Below are 22,322 nucleotides of genomic sequence, written 5' to 3' on the forward strand. Positions count from 1 at the left end.
TATTGCAATAGTAAAAGCAACATATTTTCTGAAAATGCATGCTGGATAAACTGTAGATTATCCAAAATCATTTTCTCATGAATACTCTTGATGACCCGATCACGCTGGTCATGGCTTGTTAGAGGACGATGGTTAGGTACGGTAAAATTAAAACAGTTTTTTTTTCTTTTCTCTCCCCAGCTCTCCTCCTCTTGTATGATGTCACCAACAGAGCATCCTTCGACAACATCAGGGTAAGAACTCTGTGCCTGGCTGCTGCTTTTTCACTCTTTCTAGTCTGTTAATTCATTACAATTTTTTCCAAATCATAACTCACTGTTTTTTTGTGGCTGATTGTGTTGTGTGAGGCTAAATATAAAGAGTTAGGTGGGTGGTGTACTGGACCAGCAAAGCCCTCCGTTTATCAGCAAATCTGTGTTCTCAGGATTGGTCAGGAGAATTTGGCAAAGCCTTGATGTAATCTCTGACATCAGAGGCCACAATGATTCTCTTATTAGGCTTGCTAATGGCATTGCAAAACAGTAGCAAATAAAAGCCTCTAGAAGTTGTGCTAGACTTTCTGACGTTACAAAGAATCAGCATGGCCTTGGTGTTAAGTGGCTGCTGGCTTGCGTGTGATCAATCCATCAAGACAAACGACTTCAAAGGCGACTGTGTTTGGCTTCTGTGTCTTTGCCTCAACCAGATGACTTAATTCAGCTCTATAAGTTGGACTTTGACTCTGCAGCTGTACTGGAACAACCAGCAGCCCTTTAACATTTTTCTGTGATTTTCCAACTCTGCAAACACTCGCTTCACCCGGAGGAAATACTGCTCCCTCTGCTTCGAGAGCACAGCTGCACCCTTCTGTGTTTGAATTGGTTACAATAAATACTCAAGTTATCTTTCAAAGTTCTGCCAGCACCCAGATATTGAGACTTTCAGAGTTTTATTAATAGGACTTAAATTTAGTGAAAAAAATAGTTTAATTGTGCAGCCCAAACTGGTTTAATCTTCTGGTTTGAGAACACCCCTGGACACCAACAGTATGAAGACATGGCTGCACAGTGAGATATTGATACTACCTTAAAGACCTTGCCCCTTATTTATAAATTATACTTATGTTTGATGTGTAGTGAAAAGATTTTTGTAAATCATGCAGTCTGGAGTGAGCATATCCTCAGAGGGTGAGCTGTATTTGGTCAAGTAAAGGTGGGACTACATAGAAATCACTTCCCAAAAATGACCCTGTTATATTTATGCTGTTATTTGGGACGTGTTCTGGCTGCACAAAAGCTGCTCTGGTGCATATCTAAGTGGGCTTTTGGTGAGGGAGGGGACAGACTGAGGATTTAACAAACAATAATAAAACTTGATTATGCCGCCTGTGTTGGGTACTATAATTTTACTGGACCCAAATATAGTCAGTTCCTCTGGATGAATCAACACTAGTTGTATGAGTGCAGTTATGAGTAAGGTTTATTTTCAGCTCCTGCAATCTTTTAAAAATAGGATTCAGATATGTTTCTTTTCATTTTTGTACACACAAAATGCATCTTATAAACAAATATTTACATAACTCAAATGACTGAATTAAAAATAATCGTTGGCTTCAGTCTCAGCAGCAAGTACATTTATCATTTTTTATTTCCCTTCTGCCAAACTTTCCATTACTCTAGAGAGGAAGACAATCAATTTCCATCAGATTTTTACAGGGATCTGTTACCATATGTCGTTGTTTGAGGGCGTTTCTCGATCCAAATGACCATGAACATGGAATATAGTGCTTTGGAACATGCAGGCTTTATCAACAACTCATACTTATAACTGGCCTTCACATGTTCGATAAAATACAGGGAGCTTTTTGTACTTGTAGAATATGTTTTATAAAAGTTGATAAATGATGGCTCTGATGCCATTATGCAGTAGTTTTGTGGTATGTTATGAAAATGTTGGAGGCAGGGGCGTCTCTAGAATTTAAAGATGTGGGGGCCTTAGTCCTCAAGAGATGACATCCAAACTTCCTCCTTTGAGCCAGTGGTGAAATCGGGATGATGATGAGTTAAAAATAATGTTGAAGAGCAGTTATTTAATAGGCCTGTAACGATAACAAATTTTGCTGGGCGATAAATTTTCTCAGAAATTATCACGATAAACGATAGTATTGCGCAAAGCGATAATGTTGTCATTTTGAGACCATTTTCAACTAATATAATGACAATGCCATAATAATGCAAGTACACCCTTTCAAAGATCACTGAACTTTCATTTCTAAAGAACATTTTACACTGGAACTGGAAGACATTTTAAATAACAAAACAAAAACAGTAAATAAAATGGGGTGGGGGGGGGGAATTATCGCGGCCGGCAAACTGATCGCGCTCATTTTTTTTTACCGTGCAATTAATTGACTTATTGCTTATCGTGACATGCCTATTATTTAATGCGCCTTGAGTTACTCTAATGGTATCTTAGACATAAGGATGTGTGAGGTATGTGGAAAGTTACCATGACCAAAAGGTGCTCCTGCTGAGTTCCTCTGGATACAAAGATATGCTAAATGTCTGAATAGAACAGCTGCATACCATTCCTAATTCTGTTAGAAAATGTGCAGGTATGTTCATCTAGCCATTTTCTATACCTGCTTTATTCTGTTTGGGGTCACTCACTCTTTGGGTCAATATAGAATCACTAATTAACCTGCATTTTTTTGGACAGTGGGAGGAAGTCATGCATGCACAGGGACAACATGCAAAATCCACATAAAAAGGCCCCAGCCAAGACTGAAGCAGGAACCTTCTTGCTGTGAGGCAACTAATTACCACACCACCTGTTGCTGCTCTGAACACTGATTCAACCAGGATATGATTTTGCTCTTTAGTTTTACTTTATTATAGAATACAGTATAATAACACAAGAGAGAATTTAAAGCGCAAAGTGAAAACTGACAAGATGCAAATAACTCTTTATTTACTCCTTATAAACCCCAAACCTATCTGAGCAGTCTTCACTTTAATTATTGCCATGAAAATAGATTAAATACTCTGTTCTTTCAGTCTCATGTATCTGGGCCCTGTGGCTACCTACAGGCCAAACCAGTTTAACCAAACCAAAAACAGCTAAGCCAATGACATCAATTAATTTTCTGTTTCTTTGGGCAGAGCATAAAATAGGCCTCATATAAACATTCCATGGTTGGAAGTCTGTTCAATCTACATTAACTGTCAAGTTTATCACCTCATATGAGAAATAGAGGCAGTGCTTCATGTTGAGATATAATTCTCTTTCATTGTTTAGATAAAGGTTGTAGCAAAGCCATTTAGAAAGCTTTGTAGAATTACGTCCTCTGATGGTCTCAGTTTGTAGATTGCCACAGTCCTTACCTCAGAACTTAGCACAGATGAGTGCTAATTCGTTTTCTTGCAAATTTCAAAGCAGAACTATCATTTGAAGTGTCACATGTTAATGCAGCGCTCCCAAATATAAGAAGGTTTCAAAGCTGTTTGCAAATTGGCTCACACTTAGCAAGATCAGCTGATGACCTGACAAGTGCCACGTTAATATGAGTTTTAATTCCCCTTTAATTCAGAATAAAAATGAAATCCTCTTCAAAATGGCTTTGTAAACAGTTAATTCCGAATGAAAATTTTCATTCCAAATTAAACTTAATTGGAATGGAATTAAGTACGTGGCTGGTTTATTCTGATTTTAAATCCAAATTGAATAATGCTCGATCATGTGTACGTTTAGTCTGCTTTAAATTAATTCCACATGCTCGTTGCCTTATCCTCCACGATGAGCCATATATGGAACTCTGTCCCTTCTCCTCCTCAGCTGACCAAAGTGAAGCAGTATGCTAGTGTCAAGCTGCTGCTTCAAAACTAGAATCAAAATCAGAGTGAAAATCGTTCTTATTATGTGGTCCATGTTGTAACCGACAAGAAAAAAAGCAGGAACTGGAGTTTGTTTTCTTCTGGCGGACGTTAATACAAACCCTTCCCAACCCTCACGTCTTAAGCAGAATTGAATATAAGTGATTGAGCATGTTTTCCATGTAAACCTCAATTCGGAATTACTATTTCCATGTAAACGGAAAGTAGAATACTTTAATTCCAAATGATTTCATTCTTAATTAATAATTCCGAATGAAAAAACATCATGTAACCATGACCAATGAGAACAGTAACTGAGGATGAAGAGTGGCATCAAATGAAGGGAGTTGGCTGAAGTGAGGAGTATGAGCGTGCAGATGAGAGCACACCATGTTCCCTAATAAACCAATCTCTTTGTAGTTGATACATCTCTGTTGTCTGAACTTTTTCCCAGAGTGATTTTCCAGCCTTTTCCTGCCCCATTTGGAGTTGCTACCCTCCTACTCCCCATCCACACCCTCCCACTCTCTCATAGGTGCATTTTGTCACACAGTTGTGTACAGTTGAGGCCAGGAGATGACCATTATGAGAAAGTCTCTCATAAATGAGAGGAAAGGCTCCACAGCCATCTGGCAGGGGCTGATGTACTCATACCTGGAGTCAGGTAGTGCGCGCGTGTGTGTGTGTCCATGGCTGTACATGTGAGGGGCTACTGTATGACCTCTGTGCACGTGTAGTTGTGCAAATACTGTTATTAGAGGAAAAGCAGGCAGTTAGCTCAGCTTAGCTCTTCACCACCATAAAGCCTTCAAAATTGAATGAATTACAAATGGTATAAACGTTGCACAAGAAGTAGGTTTTGCATTCAAAGTTCAAATAACTTGAAAGATTCAGCAGCACAAATAGAAAATGGAGGTCCACCATTGTTGTTATGCTGTGTCAACAGGCTCTCAGCACCTGAGATCACAAGTGAAAGATGACGTGGCAGACGTCAAAAAATTTCAGTTAACGTTTAAGTTAACAGGAGTCGCCTTGTGTTTAGAGACAGTTTCACCATGTAGCCTGTTCTTTGTGGTTTTGTCCACCCAAAACTCACCAGGACTTTTGTTTTTCACTGTCTCAGTGTTGTTGTGTAAACAACGTTGCTCTGCATGGCTCTTGTTCTAAAACCACTAGCATTGTAAGCTAGACTTCCTCCATCATGTGACACCACACAGCTGACTATATTTTCTTTAAACCAGTCTCTGGAAACTGGTCTGGGTCCAGTTTTGTTTTTGCTGCTTTCCAGAACATCAGTTAAGCTTTGCTTCACTATTGAGTCGAAACACAAGTGAAGAGTTTATATGTACAGGAGGAAATATAAAGTGTTGCGTAACAGCCGGTTAGATACTTTACCCTCTTTTTTATTTGAGAATAATATTGACAGTTAAATATTGATTGGTTTACTGTATGTGGCAGTGTGAGCTCTCAGGCTATTTACTGTAAGCTCTGTCGTATGGTGGTAATGTGCCTGCAGGGTTATTGAGTACAACCTGTTTTAAAAGAAGTAGACCCTGTGGAAGACCAGTGTAGTCAAGCTAAGTTACTAAAACTGATCCATCTGAAAGCAGATATATTTTCACAGTGGAATGTTATGATTTTCAGTCAGCTTGTACAATATGTACATAATATGTCTCCTTTCATCTTTTGCAATATTCTATGTTTCAGACTTTCTTGTTTTACTTGCAACTAATTCTAAAATTCTGCTAATCTATTATTTTAAAATTATCCATCTTTTCTCTGGCACTTATTCCAGCTTTTTGTTTGCTTCTAAAACAACTGGGCTGCATGCATTTTTTTCAAATGGGTACAAAGAGAATATCTTAAATTTCTGCATAATGTTTATGAAAAGAAATCTTATATGCTTCATCATTCTGGTATTTTTTCATCATTCTTCATCCTCTTTCATTTCATTTTCACACACACACACACACACACACACACACACACACACACACACACACACACACACACACACACACACACACACACACACACACACACACATATATATATATATATATATATACTTGCTAATGGCAAAAATATATATATATGTGTGTGTGGGTGGGTGTGTGTGTGTATGTCAGTGGTTCCCAAACTTTTTCTGCATGGCCCCCTTTTCATCGACAACAACAATGTCATGGCCCCCCTCCAGGCCCGCACCCCAATGCTTACAAAGAAACATACTAAGAAATGTGCTATGAGTTTGTTTAGTTTATTGCCTGCTACTTCTTTAACTACAGTTAAAACATGTCAGTGGCAGGAGGAATTATCAGTTCCTCTGCTATAGTGTGAGGTGTTTTAAACCAGCAAACTCTGCAAACTACTTTGAGTTGAGCTTTCAGTGAGACAGATGTTGTTTCAGTAAAACAATTCTGCTATATACGACAACTGAGTTTTTTATATCTAAAGTAATCAACAAGCTTTTCTTGTGTTCAGGATGAGAAGTCCCCAAGTAGCATTACAATGTCTTTAACTTCATACTGTCAGATGCTGATATTTTGAGACATACAACACACTGTGGTCTCTCTTCATTACCCACCATTGACCATTACCTGGTCGTGCTTGGGAAAGACACGCCTCATCATATTTTGTTGTCTTTCTTTTTTTGGTAGCTGAACTCTCTTGATTCAGTATCATTTGCCTATTGGTACTTTCACAAAGTTGTCCATGTTTTGCTAGCAGTGCAAAAACTATAAGTTTTATTTAGTCTTGCTGTGCCCGTCTGACATGAACTCTGGAGCAGCTTGTGGGTCTTTTTTCACATACCGGAATTCATATAAACCACAGAAGCACCTCTGTCCACACTTCAAGGTGTTTTTCTAACAATTAAAGAACACAAGACCATGAAATCAACCAAGACAAATGAGTGAGTGGTGTGATGTGAAATGTAAGAATGCTATGGATAGCATTAAGATTAAACATTTGCTTAGTTTTTTTTTTTTTAACTTAATTTAGGCACTCACTCTGTTATATCATTGCACATCGGAGGATAAATTGTCCTCATTCATGATTTTTATGAGGAATATACAGAGTGGCACACCCTGTAGGGTTCATTTTCATCTTCTTTTCTACAAACCGGCCATTTCATTAGCTATACGTAGCAACTTCCAGGTTGGATCAATTTTGCCTTCAGATCTGCCTCAATTCTTTCATGTCATAGATTCAAAGAGCTGTTGGAAACATGGAGATTTTGCTCCATACTGACATGACAGCATCACACAGTTGCTGCAGAGTTGTAATTTTGATCATGTCTACATGCACTGAGTTGCTGCCATGTGATCGGCTGATTAACTATTTGTGTTAACAAGCAATTGAACAGATGTACCCAATAAAGTGGCCGGTGAGTGTATATGAAGCATCCACGCGCCACCATCAAATAGACATGTGTGCATGTTTGAGAGTGTTAGCTTGTCAGTGTTCTTATTTTGCAGTATTAACAGATAAACGGCTCTAATTCTCCAGAGCAGCTGCAAACACAGTGGGAGGCTCATGGACAGTCGAGGTGTGTATGAGTGTGTGGTTTAAAACAACATTGGAACAGTAATCCTGTCAGAGGGTTGAGAGAGCACACCTGTTCAAAACAGTGATGAATTACAAAGCATAGATACATTACATAAGATGCAGGTTTGAGCAGGTGAAAGCAGCTTTTCCCGAGGTGCTGTTATTCACCACCACTTGTCTGATATATATTATTCTCCAGCAACAGGAAGTGAAATATGGCGTTGAGCTTCACTGTGCTGCACCCTCATACACCTGCACATATTTTTTTTCTTTTTTTATCCCCCCAACTCAGACATGTTAACATTTCAAATATACATAGATGCATTTGTGGAAAACATTTCTATTTTAGTAGGCTTAATATTTTGACTTCAGCACATTTCAGAGATTTACTCTACAACATGTTTCAAAATGGAGGACTCTGAACTGTTTTACCAACAAATGCTACCAACCAATTAGAATTTCTAATAGCCAAATTTGTTTTGTGAAACAGGAGCCAGTTAATAGGTGCAAATGAGTGGATTTCGTCATTCATGTTTCTTTTAATTGTTTCGATATGTTTATTATTAATGAAAATAGCAATCAACAAAGTTTTCTCTTTTCCAGCAAGGAACAGTGTAACTTTTGTTCTTAATAGATTAAAAATAATCTGCTTTTAACTCTGGTTTAGCTCTGGTTTAACATTAGATTGTTGTTCTTTTGTCTTTGAAATTCTTCTCTACCTCCTTTCCTTTCTTGTAACCAGCCTCATTGTTTACACTGTCCACCCTCTTTTCTTCAGCCTTACACATCACTTTATTTAAATTTTGTTCCTCATTCAACTGCACTTTGTTCAGACAGTAGTAAATGACAGCACACATGCTAGATAGAGTAAATAACCAATATCATAAAATCATTTTAATGGGAAAAGCAATGATGACACCAAGACTAATAACCACAGTTACTGGCTTCTTTCATCACCTCCCAAACTGAACAGTAAGTTTTTATTTATACCTGCCTAAATTCATTTTAACTTGCATCTACTGGGTTAGGGGGTGTTGATTTAGAGCCTTAATAAAAAATGTCTGGATTAAAAGCCTTATGTAATATTATGTTTTAATTCAATGTTAAGCCTGACTGTAAGCAGATATTTGAGCATTCAGCCTCAGCAAATGATTTATGATGGTTGGTGTGGACTATCTTCTGGCTTTGTAACAGGTGCAGTTGAAGATGTTTTTATAGAAATGATAAACTGTAGCATGGGAATGATGACATTCAAAGCTACTCGTGAGTTTAACTTTACACAAAAAAACTGCAAATGGCTGATATATCTGATCCCCTGATTCTGCCAGACAACTCATTTTTCCATCTTAAAGTAGTGGCGTTCCAAGGCTGAGAACCTGTACTCCATAACTTTTTTTCCCCTGTGCATCACTTTATAGCAGCACTTCGCTTTCTGGAACCGTATCACATGCTATGAACTGGATATCGATGCTATGAAGCACACCATGGCTGATTCTTAAAAAAAAAACCCAGGACGGCATGATTGAAGAAAAAGAAAGAGAGAGAAAGGGACAGAGCAAGATTTAAAATGAATATTAGCATCAGACTTACTTTTACTGGCTGGAGAAATCTCAGAGAAGAGACCAGATGCAAGATGGATGCAGAATGAGGGATCCTTGGGTGATGCATCATTCAAAAAATCTGACCAAACAGTGATGGTCAGCGCTTTGATGCGGTTTTATCGTTTGCTACACTCGGATAGCTCCACATCTTTGTCCAGACACTTTTTTTCCACAGACCAGGTAGCAATTTGTAGTGGTCCACTGGCGCCAGTGAGGGAATCGAGTGTCATGGTGGTCGGTGGAGTCAGGATCTGGGTCTATGCAAAATGTGTGCAGCAGGCGGTGTTCAAGCGCACACTTTCTGAGCTGCATATATTCACCTGAATGCTTATCTATTGTTCTTTAGAGTTTGCTTCTGAGAAAATTTTAAAGCTACAAGATTCATTTAAAATTATTCAGCTCATCCTTGTATCTGTGGCACACATTGGTCTATGTGTGGGAAACCCTGCCAGATTTTAGCAACTCCTGACAAATAAAAAAAAAAAAAAGTTTGGCATGTTTCTGCAAAACAAAGTTAATGCAATGTAACAAGAACAGAATATACAACTAATATGTTTAAAGTTAGCTTCAGATCTGATTGTCACCCTGAACAGAGGGAAAAATATACATTTTCCTAATGATATTTCTCTATGATACTTTTATTTATTATTAATCACAGCTAAGTGTCCTTCAAATCTTAAATAGATTCAGGATATTAAACATTGCAGTTAAGCCTACAAGTATTTATTACAGTATGGTGCAGTGGTGGGAAAAATGTGAACAACTGTAATAGTTGCAGATCTGTCATTTGATCTTTAACTCAGATGAACGTGAACATGTGGAACACAGTTTTACAAAGGCTGCTGCAGCACATTGAATCAGCACACACTGCTCTGTCCCTCGGTGTGAATCCATTAGCAGCAGAGCCTTGGGGTGAAGGCTGCAGAGCGACTGGATGATAAAGAGATGGAGACACAGTGCCCAGTGCTGTCCATCTTTTGCTCTCCCTTATTCTGTCTCCTGTTCTTTTCTTTGCTTTTTACTCTTACTACTGTCAGTAACCACGGTTACAGTCACTGCTATTTTCTATCCATGTCTCTTTTCTGCCTCTATCTGTCTTACTGTATGTCTTTCTATTTCACAATCTATCAGTGGTCATTGTATATCTTTTTTCTTTAAACTTTTCATCTATCAAACAATAACAAGTAACATGAAGACGCTCATTAATTCATTTCTTTCCCTTCTGACAGATCAGACCAGTCTGATTTACACAAATTGCATTTACACAATGTACATACATACATATGCCAACCTACTCATACACGTTTGTCCACATACAGTATATACACCGAATGAAATAGAATGTGTATATGTAGCTGTACCTACCAAACCAAAATTAAGGAGGTTATGGAAAGAATAGATCAAAATAAATAAATATGAGGTCTAGAGCTTTGTTATCTGTGTGAGTGGTTTCTATCTTTGTAGTCTTGCAGTAGTTTTTTCTGCGATAAAAACCTGTTTTACTTTGTTCCTCAACTATATGATGAGTGAACTCCCCCACCAACCCACAGTCCCTCTTCAGAAATGTGGTCTGTTACTATATTTTAATGTTGTGAGTCTCTTTATTTAGTATTTAGCTGCTGTTATATGATGGCTTGAAAATTTTCCATTTTCAAGTGGTTGGAAGGCACAATGTTAAACAGCTGGATAGACTAAAACTGCCTCATATTATGCATTTCTTTTTAAAGAACTGGAATGCATATTATTTGCAAAATCATAGATTTTTTTTTAAGATTCTTTTGTCAGATTTGTTCTAAGGATACGATTTGGGACTGACCACTAAATCAAGATAGCCAACAATATGGCATCCATGAACGTGACTGGTCCATGCACTTTAACGTGGTTTATTTTTTCCCTTGCAATGAAAAATGAAAAAAGGAAAAAACTACTTATTTTTTACTACTGTTTTAATTTTTTCATATTTGAATCTGGATAAAATGTGATGTATCAGGGTTGAATAATAGATTCAACTAAGGACAGCAAGCTTCCATAGACGCCGTAAATTGTTGGCCAGCCACAACTATTAATCCAGCTGCTCAGTATTTATAAACAATAAAACAAGAAAACAACAACAAAAAAAAACAAACAAAAAAAAACAAAAAACAATGAGGATCAGATGACTTCAACCTGCAGTCAACACAGTGTAGACAGAACATGTGACTTCGGAGGAAAACTAAATTAAATTGACGGTCCTGTTATCCGTTTTGTACATTTTCACTCTGGGCACCAATCAGAAAACAGATAACGGCTCATCTGACTTTTTCATTTTTTTTTCTTTCTTATGTATTGAGCAATGAAATTACCCTCAGCTACACAGACCAGGCCAGTTTTTAACCCAGACTAAGTGATACCGCATAAAGCTAACCTGGAAGTGACTAAGCTAAAATCCTGCCTGGACAAAACAATTGTTAAATGTTCTATATTATGTTTTACTTTGTGTCTTGATTAAGAAAACACTTTAACCCCCATGCACTCAGGAATTAGGCGGTTAAACGAGTGACATTAACATCCCTACAGAATTCTGTCTTGTAGAACAAAACCAACATAAACAAAACAAACACAACATGAAGACCTGCAAAATTATTTTGTGTAGTTTCTACCGGTCCAGTAGGAATATTGTGGCTTTTCTGTCTTTCTTCTGGCATGCTTAATAAATTTACATGAGTGGAGAAACTCTTCCTTCACATACTATTTTCTCTAGCTGGTGTTGCATCTTGCATGCAGCAGCTGTCACAATCATGTTGGGCACAAAATTTAAGGCATGCTTTTTTATCTGCCATGAATAATGACACAGCCGGCAGTAAGCCGCAAGCACAACGCTCAGTTAATCACTCTGCAGGAGTCGTCTAGATACTCTCCTAACTAAATGTTACACTCTGAAAGGAAATTCCCATAAGGTGCCAAGATGACTGTGCCCAAGCCAGTCTTGAACTTAATGACCTGTGTGCTTTGATAGCAAATAATATCAAATACCATCAGTAATTTTTTTATTTCTAAAAGAAAGGTTGCATTGGGTATAAAACCACAGTAAATTATTCCTTTGTATTTATTCAGTCTAGAATATCTTTTTTGTTAAAGCTCAGCTTTTGTGACCAAATGACAAATTTAATGGTTGAATAACGGAAGAAAGCTAAGAACTTTCTACATCACTCTGTCGTATCTGACTAAACACACAACACTGATTTGATATGACTAACACTTCTTATGTCATTGTGAGAGAAATGGCTATGCTATATGGAAGTTGTTGTTGTTGTTAAACATCGTGATTCTAAATTTAAATCCTTTTAGACACACCTAATACACCAAGACTACCAGGATCAATCAATCAATAAGTTGCATAAGAAGACAGTTTGGAAACTAAACCAATTCATGTGTGTGTTTGTGACTTGTGGATCTGGGGGACGCGTTGCCTTAAGATGTTTTTTTTTTTTTCTCTCATTATGTTTTTAATGTGTTGTGTTGAAATTTCTTTGTATGAAAAATAACTAAAAATAAAGATAGACCGACTGATTTTCTCATTCATTTGATAACGCCCTCTACTGTAACGCGGCAGTATCTGGCATTAAGCCTTATAGCTGGTTGGTTGAACATGTTCAGTTTAGTTTTTGCTTGTTGTTTGTGTGCAGCAGGAATACATCACATGGAAAACACACCACAGACCACACAACCGCTACCACAGAGCAAAACAACAGCTTCTGCCAGACTAACAAACAAAGTAGACAGGGCTTAAAAAAAAACCCAAACACATTCACAATTCTAAAAGCACATTTTTTTCTCTCTGATATTCAGATTACCACACCAGCAGATAAAAGAAAATGTCAAAACAGACTTGGTCAGAGCTGTCATACAAGGTCATCAATGTTTTGTCCACCTGAAAACCTACCTGCAAATAGTCATCGTTGGCCTCTCTCACACACAGAAGCAGTGTTCTAGTTGAACTTAAGTCAGTTATCCATAAAAATGCCCAGATATTTCTGTCCAGGCCTTTGATAACACTGTTGTAGGGTATCGAGGGAGGAAGACAGAAATCAAAAGACATGTCCTTAGATTTTGACATGTGAAGAGGAAGGAAGCATGCTCACGCCAGGAAACAATCATCAGCCACTGAACCATGATCACATTCATGTCTCATAAGTCGGCTGATCTCCAAACCTTTTATCATGATTACCATCGCCGCCGTTGGAGCACAAAATCTGCCACCTCTCTATCCTCACCCCTCCATCTCGGTTTGCTCTGGTTACATCTTTTTCAGTCTGCATGTGACTAACAGGAGAGAGAATGAATCTGCATGACGTTCAGTGGAGTCGACAGCTCTGCGGCTATCTACAATACAAGAGGGCCTAAATGAGACAGGCTCTACATCTGTGGCCCTTTTATGTGACGGCATCCTGTTGCCCTGTCACATCAGAGACCAATGTAGACATCCACAAATGAAGGGTGTATCTCCAGAGCTGTAAACATGCCACAGCTGCTGCAAAGATACGCAACTAATAAACATAATCCTCTTCATGGTTAAACAATCATCCATCCCAGCTTCTCACTGAGGAACGTGTTGCTTTGATGGTTGTCATGCCAACTGCTTCATGATTGCCTGTGCAATATGTTTTTGTCTTCATCACTGCTGACATTTTTTATTGGACTCCTATTGTGGCACCAAACATGGAAGGTGTGTCCAGTGTTCGAACATTATGCAACATAATGAATGAAAATATTACCGTCCAATTCCTTCGGCTTATTCTGAATAATCAGGACAAATAACCTCCATTACTGATGAATAGGAAAACTGATTAGAGTAGCCAAATAAAAAGCTTTCAGACTCTTACCTAAGCTGCATTATTCAGTGCTGATACATTATTGTCTGCATGTAAATAGTTGTGTCCCTGGAGCTTGACACCTTTAAACCCTTCAATCCTTTACAACCTCATATCAGAGCTTTACAGCTGCTGCTGGGGCAGCTTACACCCTGTTGGCTAAAGATTTATCCTTGCATACCAAAAAACGCAAATGAACACACACACATTTTATTGGTATTGACCAAAAAGCTCAGGCTTACAAGCTACAGAAGAAAATCATTAAGTCACCAAAGTCTTCCAGCTGTAGGAAGGATTTGTTGTTCCAAACGTTCCCTCACCAGTGAAGTAAAAATCAATTTGATGTGCGGCAGGCGTCAGCTAGCACACAGCCCGCTAAATGTTTGGAGAGTAGAAAAAAGGAAACGGACAATGAGGAGAAGTTTGAGCTAATAATGTCCAGGAGGGTGATTATGTTCTATTTATGTTGTACTTGTCCCATGTTCTTCCTGAATACAATATTCACATGTTCATTTGTTAAATAATTACTGCAATCCTCTTTTACCGTGACTGCAATGTAAAACCTTTAAGGAGCAAAACCCAGAATAACCAATCACCTCCAAGTAGTTGAAATCGAACTAATCTAAGGCTTAAATGATCCATATTACATGGACAAAACCTTGAAAATATTTTTTTCCCCAATCTTTAAAATTGTGAAATTCATGTCCCCACTGTGATAATGAAAGTGATAATCAGAACCTTTGGTAATCAGGATGTGATATGTGTTTCTTTTGCAGCATTTAAGGAGATCTATTGACAAAAGCAATAAAATATTTACGCTTTTTGTTGAAGTGTTTTTTGTTTTAGAACAAGCCATTTATGGCACAGATGTTATGGGTCCTCTGTGCTTTACTAGTGCAGAATAAACTGAACACTGCATGAAAGGGGGTTTAAACCCTGTTAGCTGCCACAGTAGCTTGTCTTACACACTTTAAAAGGCAGTGTAAACTAAATGTTGTCATTTAGCTTCATTAGCACCTTTTTTTCTTAATTCCCCCTTTTTAAGGTTACTTTTCTGAAATAATAAATGACAGACTTTGTGTCATATTTTAAACATTCCCTTAGTTTCAAGAAGATTAACCATGAAACTTTTTTGTTTTTATTTATTTAATCAAATCTACTTTAGGTTATGATGAAATTCTGAATTTATAACTTATTCTTTTTTTTTATTAAAATTTCACTGTTTGGCTGTTAGCCTGCTTGAATCTGTTATTTAATTTTTGTTATTTAACTTCTACCCCTTCCAGGTCTGGCATTGGTATCTGCATTATTAGCTGTCTAGCTTCTGTATGTAATGTATACTCTGCCTTGTGCAAATAACCAGTACTTTGTGTAGAAAGCAGCCTCATGGCAGCTTCAGCTGAACTTTTGTGTTTTCTTTTGTTTTGTTTGTTTTTTTAATACAGAAAGGAAACTGCATTTAAAAAAAAGTTTTCTATAGTAACTATTATTATTATAACCATGTCTTACGTTAACATGAGGATGATAATAATGGATTAGATTTCTAAAGCACTTTTCATGGCAACCAAGGTGCGTTACAGTGAATCCATTATTCATCTACTTCACACTCTACTTATACTACTACTACTACTACTTATATACTTGGTGATGGTAAGCTGCATGTGTACACAGCTGCCCTGGTGCAGACTGATTGAATCACGGCAGCCAATCCGTGCAAACGCCATCTCCACCACCACCGAACATTCATCCACCAACAACGTCAACACGGGAGGCAGTGTTAGAGTCAGGGTGGGTAAAGTGTCTCGCCCAAGGACACGACCACAGATTGACTGTAATAAAGTGGCTCAATCCTCCGGTTATTAGATGACCTGCTCTACCGCCTGAACCCCTGACTGATCACAATCAGAACATATCTTGTCTGCTGCTATACTTACAGTGCCCACAAATATTTACAATGGTCATTCTGATATGGACAAAACTATATTAATTAATTAATTTATTTATTTATTGTCATTGCACAACAATTACATCAATAATCATTGGCAGTGAAATTCTTAGATCCCAGGCTCTCCTAACAATGCTAAAAGTAATATAAACCGCAATAAAAATGGTCTAACACAAAAAGCAAGAATACTACAAATAAGTTATACAATAAAATATGTAATAAGCAATAAGAAAATGCTATTATTTAAAGGTGGTGTTGTTGCTGACAGCATTTAGAAGTCTTATGGCCTGTGGTATGAAGCTGTCCCTGGGCCTGGTGGTACGGGCTTGAATGCTGCAAAATCATCGGCCAGACAGTAGCAGACAAAACAGTGTGTTGCTGGGGTCCTTAATGATTTTGGTGGCCTTCCTCCTACACTGCTGGGTGTAGGGGTCCTCCATGGATGTCAGGACCGTCCCGGTGATGTGCTGAGCAGTTTTCACCACCCTTTGTAGAGCCTTGCGGTGGAGGGCGGTACAGCTGCTGCACCAGGCAGTGATGCAGCCAGTCAAGATACTCTCTGTAGTGCATCTATAAAAGTTGCAGAGTACCTTGAGTTCATGTTGAGCCTCCGTAGCCTGCAGAGGAAAAAGAGCCTCTGTCTGGCCGACTTTGTAATAAAAGATGAGTCCAGGTGAGGTCCTCAATGATGTGAACCCCAAGGAACCTGAAGCTGTTGACTCTTTCCACCATAGCCCCGTTGATGGAAAGGGGGGCGTGTTCGTCCCTCGGCCTCCTCCTGAAGTCCACAATCAGTTCCTTAGTTTTGTTGACGTTAAGATTGAGATTGTTGTCCTGGCACCAAGATGTCAGGCCTCTGACCGCCTCTCTGTAGGCCGTCTTGTCATTACTGGTGATCAGGCCAATGACGGTCATTTCGTCAGCAAACCTAACTATGGTATTGAAGCTATGGGTGGATAAGCAATCATGCGTGAAGGAGTACAGCAGAGGACTGAGCACACAGCCCTGTGGGGGTGGCGGTGTTCAAAGTCAGGGTGGAGGATGTGGTGCCGCCCATCCGCACAGCCTGTGGTCTGCCTGTCAAGAAGTTCAGGATCCAGTCACAGAGGGTGCCCAAGGTCTCTGAGCTTGGTGACAAGTTTGGAGGGCACAATGGTGTTACATGCTGAGCTGTAGTCAATAAACAGCATTCTCACATATGTGTCCATCTGGTCCAGATGGGAAAGGGCAGTGTGGAGGGTCTTCAGTTGACCTATTGGGCCTGTAGGCAAACTGAAGTGGGTCTAATGAGTCTGGGATGGAGGAAGTGATGAATGATTTGACTAACCGCTCAATGCACTTCATGATGGTGGAAGTGAGTGCTACTGGGCGGTAGCTATTCAGGCAAAGGATTTTGGTTCTCTTGGGGACAGGGACAATGAAGGTCTTCTTGAAGCATGTGGGGACTACAGACTGGAGCAGTGACATATTGAAAATGTCTAAAAAGACATTTTCCAGCTGGTCTGCACACACCTTGAGAGCTCTGCCGGGGATGCCATCAGGTCCAGTAGCCTTATGTGTGTTTATTCTTTTTAAAGTTCTGCACATGTCTGCCCTGGTTATCACAGGTGGGCAGTGGTCCTCCTGAGCCTTTTGTGCCTCTGTATCTGTAGAGGTGCTCTCAAAGCAGGCATAAAAGGTGTTCTGATCTTGGGTGAAAGTGTTTGCATGGACGTTTATAATAAAATACTAGTAAATGAGCCACAGCCAAGACACAATGCATGTCACTGATGTGAAGATATAGAAACACAAATGAGGCTCTATGAAGAATGAAAAGACATAATGAGAAGGAGGGAGCATCAATGCCACTTTCCAGAATGAAACAAGGAACATATTAAAATGCATCAAGAAGTTAGGCCTTTGGGATGAGCTCATAAAGGAGTGCCTCAGGCAACGGAAGACAGGAAGCAAGAATGTAGATACATCCCATCTCCAGTGGGATGTGTCAACAGTTTGTTGAATCAGCTTACATCAAGAAACTCTAAGGATGAGGGACGACATACAGGTTTTGATCATGGCAGCACAACAGCAGACCCTCACTGCAATAAACCTCAAGGCTGAAGGCCACAATACATGGACCAAAATACAGACTGTGTAAAGATGTCCTGAAAAAATATACAGCATATAGTAGCAGGTGACATATGTTAATTGTCATGGCCAAGGGGTTTGAATAGTGCGTTAACATTTATGTTGAATATAAATGAGAAGTTACCAAGTCCTGCTGGCGAATGCCACCAAAAGTGGCTGTGCTCTTTCTCCAGAAGATTATAGCTGTAGGACGAGCTGATGTATTGGGCAAAACCTCCAACTCCCAGGCTTGTGCTGGGTGACTCAGCTAAGGTAGACATGTACACCATCTTCCAAGCAGGGGGATGAATGGAAAATTGTATTTGTTATACCCAAAAGAAAGAAAGAAAAAAGGCCTTTTTGATTGGCAGAAGGGATCAAGACACAGTATCTTTCTTTTTCCTTTTTTCACTCCAATTATTCATATCAACTCATAATTTTTTTCTTACTCCATTTCTTTCTATTTGCATGCATGCATATATAAATATTTGTTGATTTTTCTCACCCTCGCTTCCAGCCCGCTTCCTTTCTGCTTCTTCCCCTGTCTATTTGTCATGCTTTCTCCCTCTGTCAAGGCTGCAGTCTCCTGAAGACCTAGCAAGCTTTTCACCCTCCTCACACATGACAACAATGGCATTTGTGTTTTTACTCAAGGCAAAAACCTATCCCACTGTTTGCGCAGCTCATCAGGCAGGAGTAAGAAACGGCTTGAAAAGGCCAACTTGTGTGCTGTGAATATGTAAAAGAATGAATGATTAAGACTTGAAAGGCTGGTATAGTTGAATGTTAATTGGTTATTCAGCCTTTAAGGAGAAATTTATTAACTTTAATGGCTCCAACTGTAGTTGGATTATTACAGTATGTGAGGAATCCACAAATGTTCACACTGCCTGTGCTGTTAAACACTGAGTTATAGAAGACAATACAATTTACAAACACTCATATTTAGATTTATGCACTCACATTCTACATTTTTTAAAACAGGTGATCTTTTTAGATAATACACCTAAGCTATTTGAAGGCCTGTGGTGGACTGGGCTTCAACCCTAACCCTAGCAGCAGGATAACGTCTCAATATCTAATGTGTCTGTACACTTTTTTAAAGACTGTACAAGCAGATCAAGACAACAAAGTTAGCATAAAGCTAAAGGAAAGATGTCCCTGCATTGCTTTTTAACTTGGACATGTCCTGAGAAAGAAAGGATCTGTGCACAGAGAATAGCACAAAACCTAAGTATCACAATAAAAAAAATGTAATGGAAACACAGCTAGTGAGTTTTTCTCTATATTATGAAGAAGTGAAGATGAAGAAGGCTGGCTCTGTGCTATGGATTGATCTGGAATCTCTGATTGTCTAGACACTAAGGCCCTGATCTATTAACGCTTTGCGCGTACTAAAACAGGTGCAGACGGCTTTGCTGCGCTAAAATCGGCCCAAGCTTATCTATCAAAGCCGCAAACATGGAACTGCGTCAGTTATCCTGGCAAAACTGCGCCGCTCTCCACTTTGCGTTTCTGAAGCTACTGCATATGCATTATGGGCGTTCTGGCCAGAAAGTGCACATTAGTGGGAGGAGACTATGCAAATAAATCTGGTTTGCGCAGCAGTGGGATTCATGTAGCCCGCAAATAGTTTGCGGTGTTTATGTTTGCTCTAAAAATAGCGTTTCTGAAAAGCAGGTGCTAATTGGCACAACAGTATATGCGCAATGGCTGCAGTAATAATTTTAAGGAGGAGGCACAGACACCATGAAAGGCGACTAAGATAATGCATTTTTTTCTATTATATTAATATATTTAGAATGCCAGAGAAGAGGATTGTGGAGACGATCCAGCGTTGCAATATTAGAATTGCTGGATAAGTTTAAAGACTTTATCAAATCCTCATTTAAATACTGCTGTTTGCTCCGCAAATGATAACAGGAGCAGTCTTAATAGATCAGGCGCTAATCGTAGAAACATAACCAGAGCAAAACTGCGCAGCAAATGTTAAATAGCGCAGCAGTTTTGCCCTCGTCATAACTCAGCCCCTAAATTTTTTGCACACAACTCAGTGAAGAAACAACAGGATAGTTTCAGTCAGAGGCTTCTTCAAGTAGATGCAAGGCAAAAAGATGCAGGAAGTCATTCCTGCCAACAGCCAAAAACCTATTAGTATTTTTATTTAATTTCATTTGCATGTTCATTAACACTTCACAATTATGCAATGGCCTCATTATGCTTTAATTGTGTCTATGGTTAATTTAATAACTTTAATTAGTCATACACACATTTTTAAATATTATCAAGCATTAAAAACATCCAAATAATACTTTTTGGATTGTCCTTTTCTAAGTAAATTTGTTTTAATCCCACAATGGAAGCGCCCACGGGTGCACCTGTGAGTGTTTATCCAGGGTTAATGTGGAGCCAATGCTTCTGTGCTCAGTGGTATGTCAGGGTCGCTCCTGAAGACCCGGAAATTCAGCCACACTCAGAACAGATGAGTTTGAAAAGAATAAGGTTTATTTAGGGTCAGGGGATGAAGAGGGTGAAACCAGTAGTGGTTAGCAGGAGGAGTCGGGCAATCCTGGTTCTGTGGGTGAGGAATCCTGAAACAAACTTCAGACAGGAAAATAAATCCACAAATCCAAAGACGTAGTCGGGGCAGGCAATGTTCATTCACAGTGAGGCTCAGTGCAGTACTTATCCAGAGGGACAGGCAATCTCCGTGGTTGTACGGGCAAGGGTCAATATCCAGGTGGGCACTTGAAGGGATCCGGCAGGGGTCAGGCGAGAGAGTGTCCACAGAAGTAACAAGGTCGATGAAAAGAAAATCTGGAACAAGAAAATAGCTGGATCTCAACAAGGTAATACTGTTGACCATCTGGCAGGGAAGCAGAGAGTGAGGAGTGTAAAAGTAGGGCAGGGAGCAGGTGAAGGGAATCACAATCAGGGCAGGTGTAGGAGGTCATCCTGATTGCAACCCTGCAGAGCAGCTCAGCAACCATGACATGGTAGGCAGCCCTGATGCTTGGAAATATATCAGTAATTTGTCACAAGATCAGACAATTAGTCAGGCGATTTGACTGGCTGCTGCTTGAAACAGCTAAACTATTCTCAACATCCCACCACAAGCTTTGCCAGCATGTGCAACAAACCCAGAGTTTAATTAGTCAAAGCACGAAATCACTTTAATCAATAGCTTATCCAGATGTTTTGGCTTGATTTCAATCTAAAACAATGAATAACAGTAACAAATGTTCATCTCAAGTTAAGAAACTATAACCATAGAGCTAATTATATACACACTTATTTCCATTAATCTGACAGCAACTGTCACTTCTAAATAAACAGCTCCACAAATATAAAATAATCCTTAGAACAGTAAGCTTGAACCATTATGAATTCAAACCTACTGAGTTGAACTGGGATTTGTTATTTCAAGGGGCTCTACAGTTAAAGGGTTGCAACAAGTTTTCTGTTTGTGTGCACGTGTGTGCACATAAAACACACATCTCTTTGCAACCACCAGTCATTTTAGATCCAGTTGCCACTGTGCAAAGCTATTAATTAGAAAGTATTTTTACAACTGCACTCTCTAGTCTATCTGTATCCATTATAACAACATTCTTTTTCCATTTAAACTGAAAATAACAATGTAGATAAATATGAATATGGAATTAATTTCTGTGACAGGCTGCAAACACAGCTTGAAATCTCCAGAGCTTTCCATGGCTTCTCAGAGCCCCACTAAATGGCATTCACCTCTTCCTCAAGATCTTAAAACCTTTTGGGAAAAGTGAAAACAAAAGATACAAATTATCCAACAAACATTTTAAAGAAGTTTTCCAGTTTGCTGTGGAACTTTGAAGAGATGTTTTACCTCTGAAACAAATACAGCCATTCACTCCATGCTCAAAGCGTTATTATCCTGACAGTGCTGTGAAATGTTAAGCTTGTTTTAAATCTTTTTTTAACTTGAGCTCATAGTTAAAGTCATGAACAGTAAATTAAGGAAACCTGCTCTAGTTATACAATTAACATAACTAACTTTTTAAAGAGTAAGCATAGTTTAAAATGGATACCCGCTGTTGTCATTGTGTTGTAAAACAGCATTTTTCCTTCCTACCTTTCCACCCTTCCATCCACCTGTCACTCTGCTGCCGGGTCTGAATAAATGACATGTTACAAAACTACTGGAAATGGTTCATAATGATGTCTGCAGAGATGTGACTTTGCTCTTATGTGCTATAGTATTTAACTGCTGTTACTCAAAAGCTAATTTAAGTCTTATTTTTGTTGTTAGCAGCTCTGTTCCTGCTGAACACACCAGCCAAGACGTTTGAGGAAGAGCGGCCTTTGCTTCCTTTTATATTTTAGGTGTTAGATTAGGCCCGTATATCAGTGAAGTAGAAGGGGCATTTCCCAGAGAATCCCAGCC

General features: G+C 39.0%; 1 protein-coding gene across 2 annotated transcripts in view; it reads left to right on the forward strand.

Moving 5' to 3' along the window:
* The window catches only part of LOC121632556 (ras-related protein Rab-26), a 133,507-nt gene that overhangs the window by 80,041 nt on the left and 31,144 nt on the right, over window positions 1-22,322 (forward strand). For both annotated transcript variants that reach the window (XM_041974155.1, XM_041974153.1), the window contains exon 5: window positions 181-233. In XM_041974155.1, coding sequence (XP_041830089.1) covers window positions 181-233 — 53 coding nt within the window. The remainder of the gene's footprint in view (window positions 1-180; window positions 234-22,322) is intronic.

The sequence above is a fragment of the Melanotaenia boesemani genome, chromosome 21 (genome assembly GCF_017639745.1).
Source record: "Melanotaenia boesemani isolate fMelBoe1 chromosome 21, fMelBoe1.pri, whole genome shotgun sequence".
Classification (NCBI taxonomy): Eukaryota; Metazoa; Chordata; class Actinopteri; order Atheriniformes; family Melanotaeniidae; genus Melanotaenia; species Melanotaenia boesemani.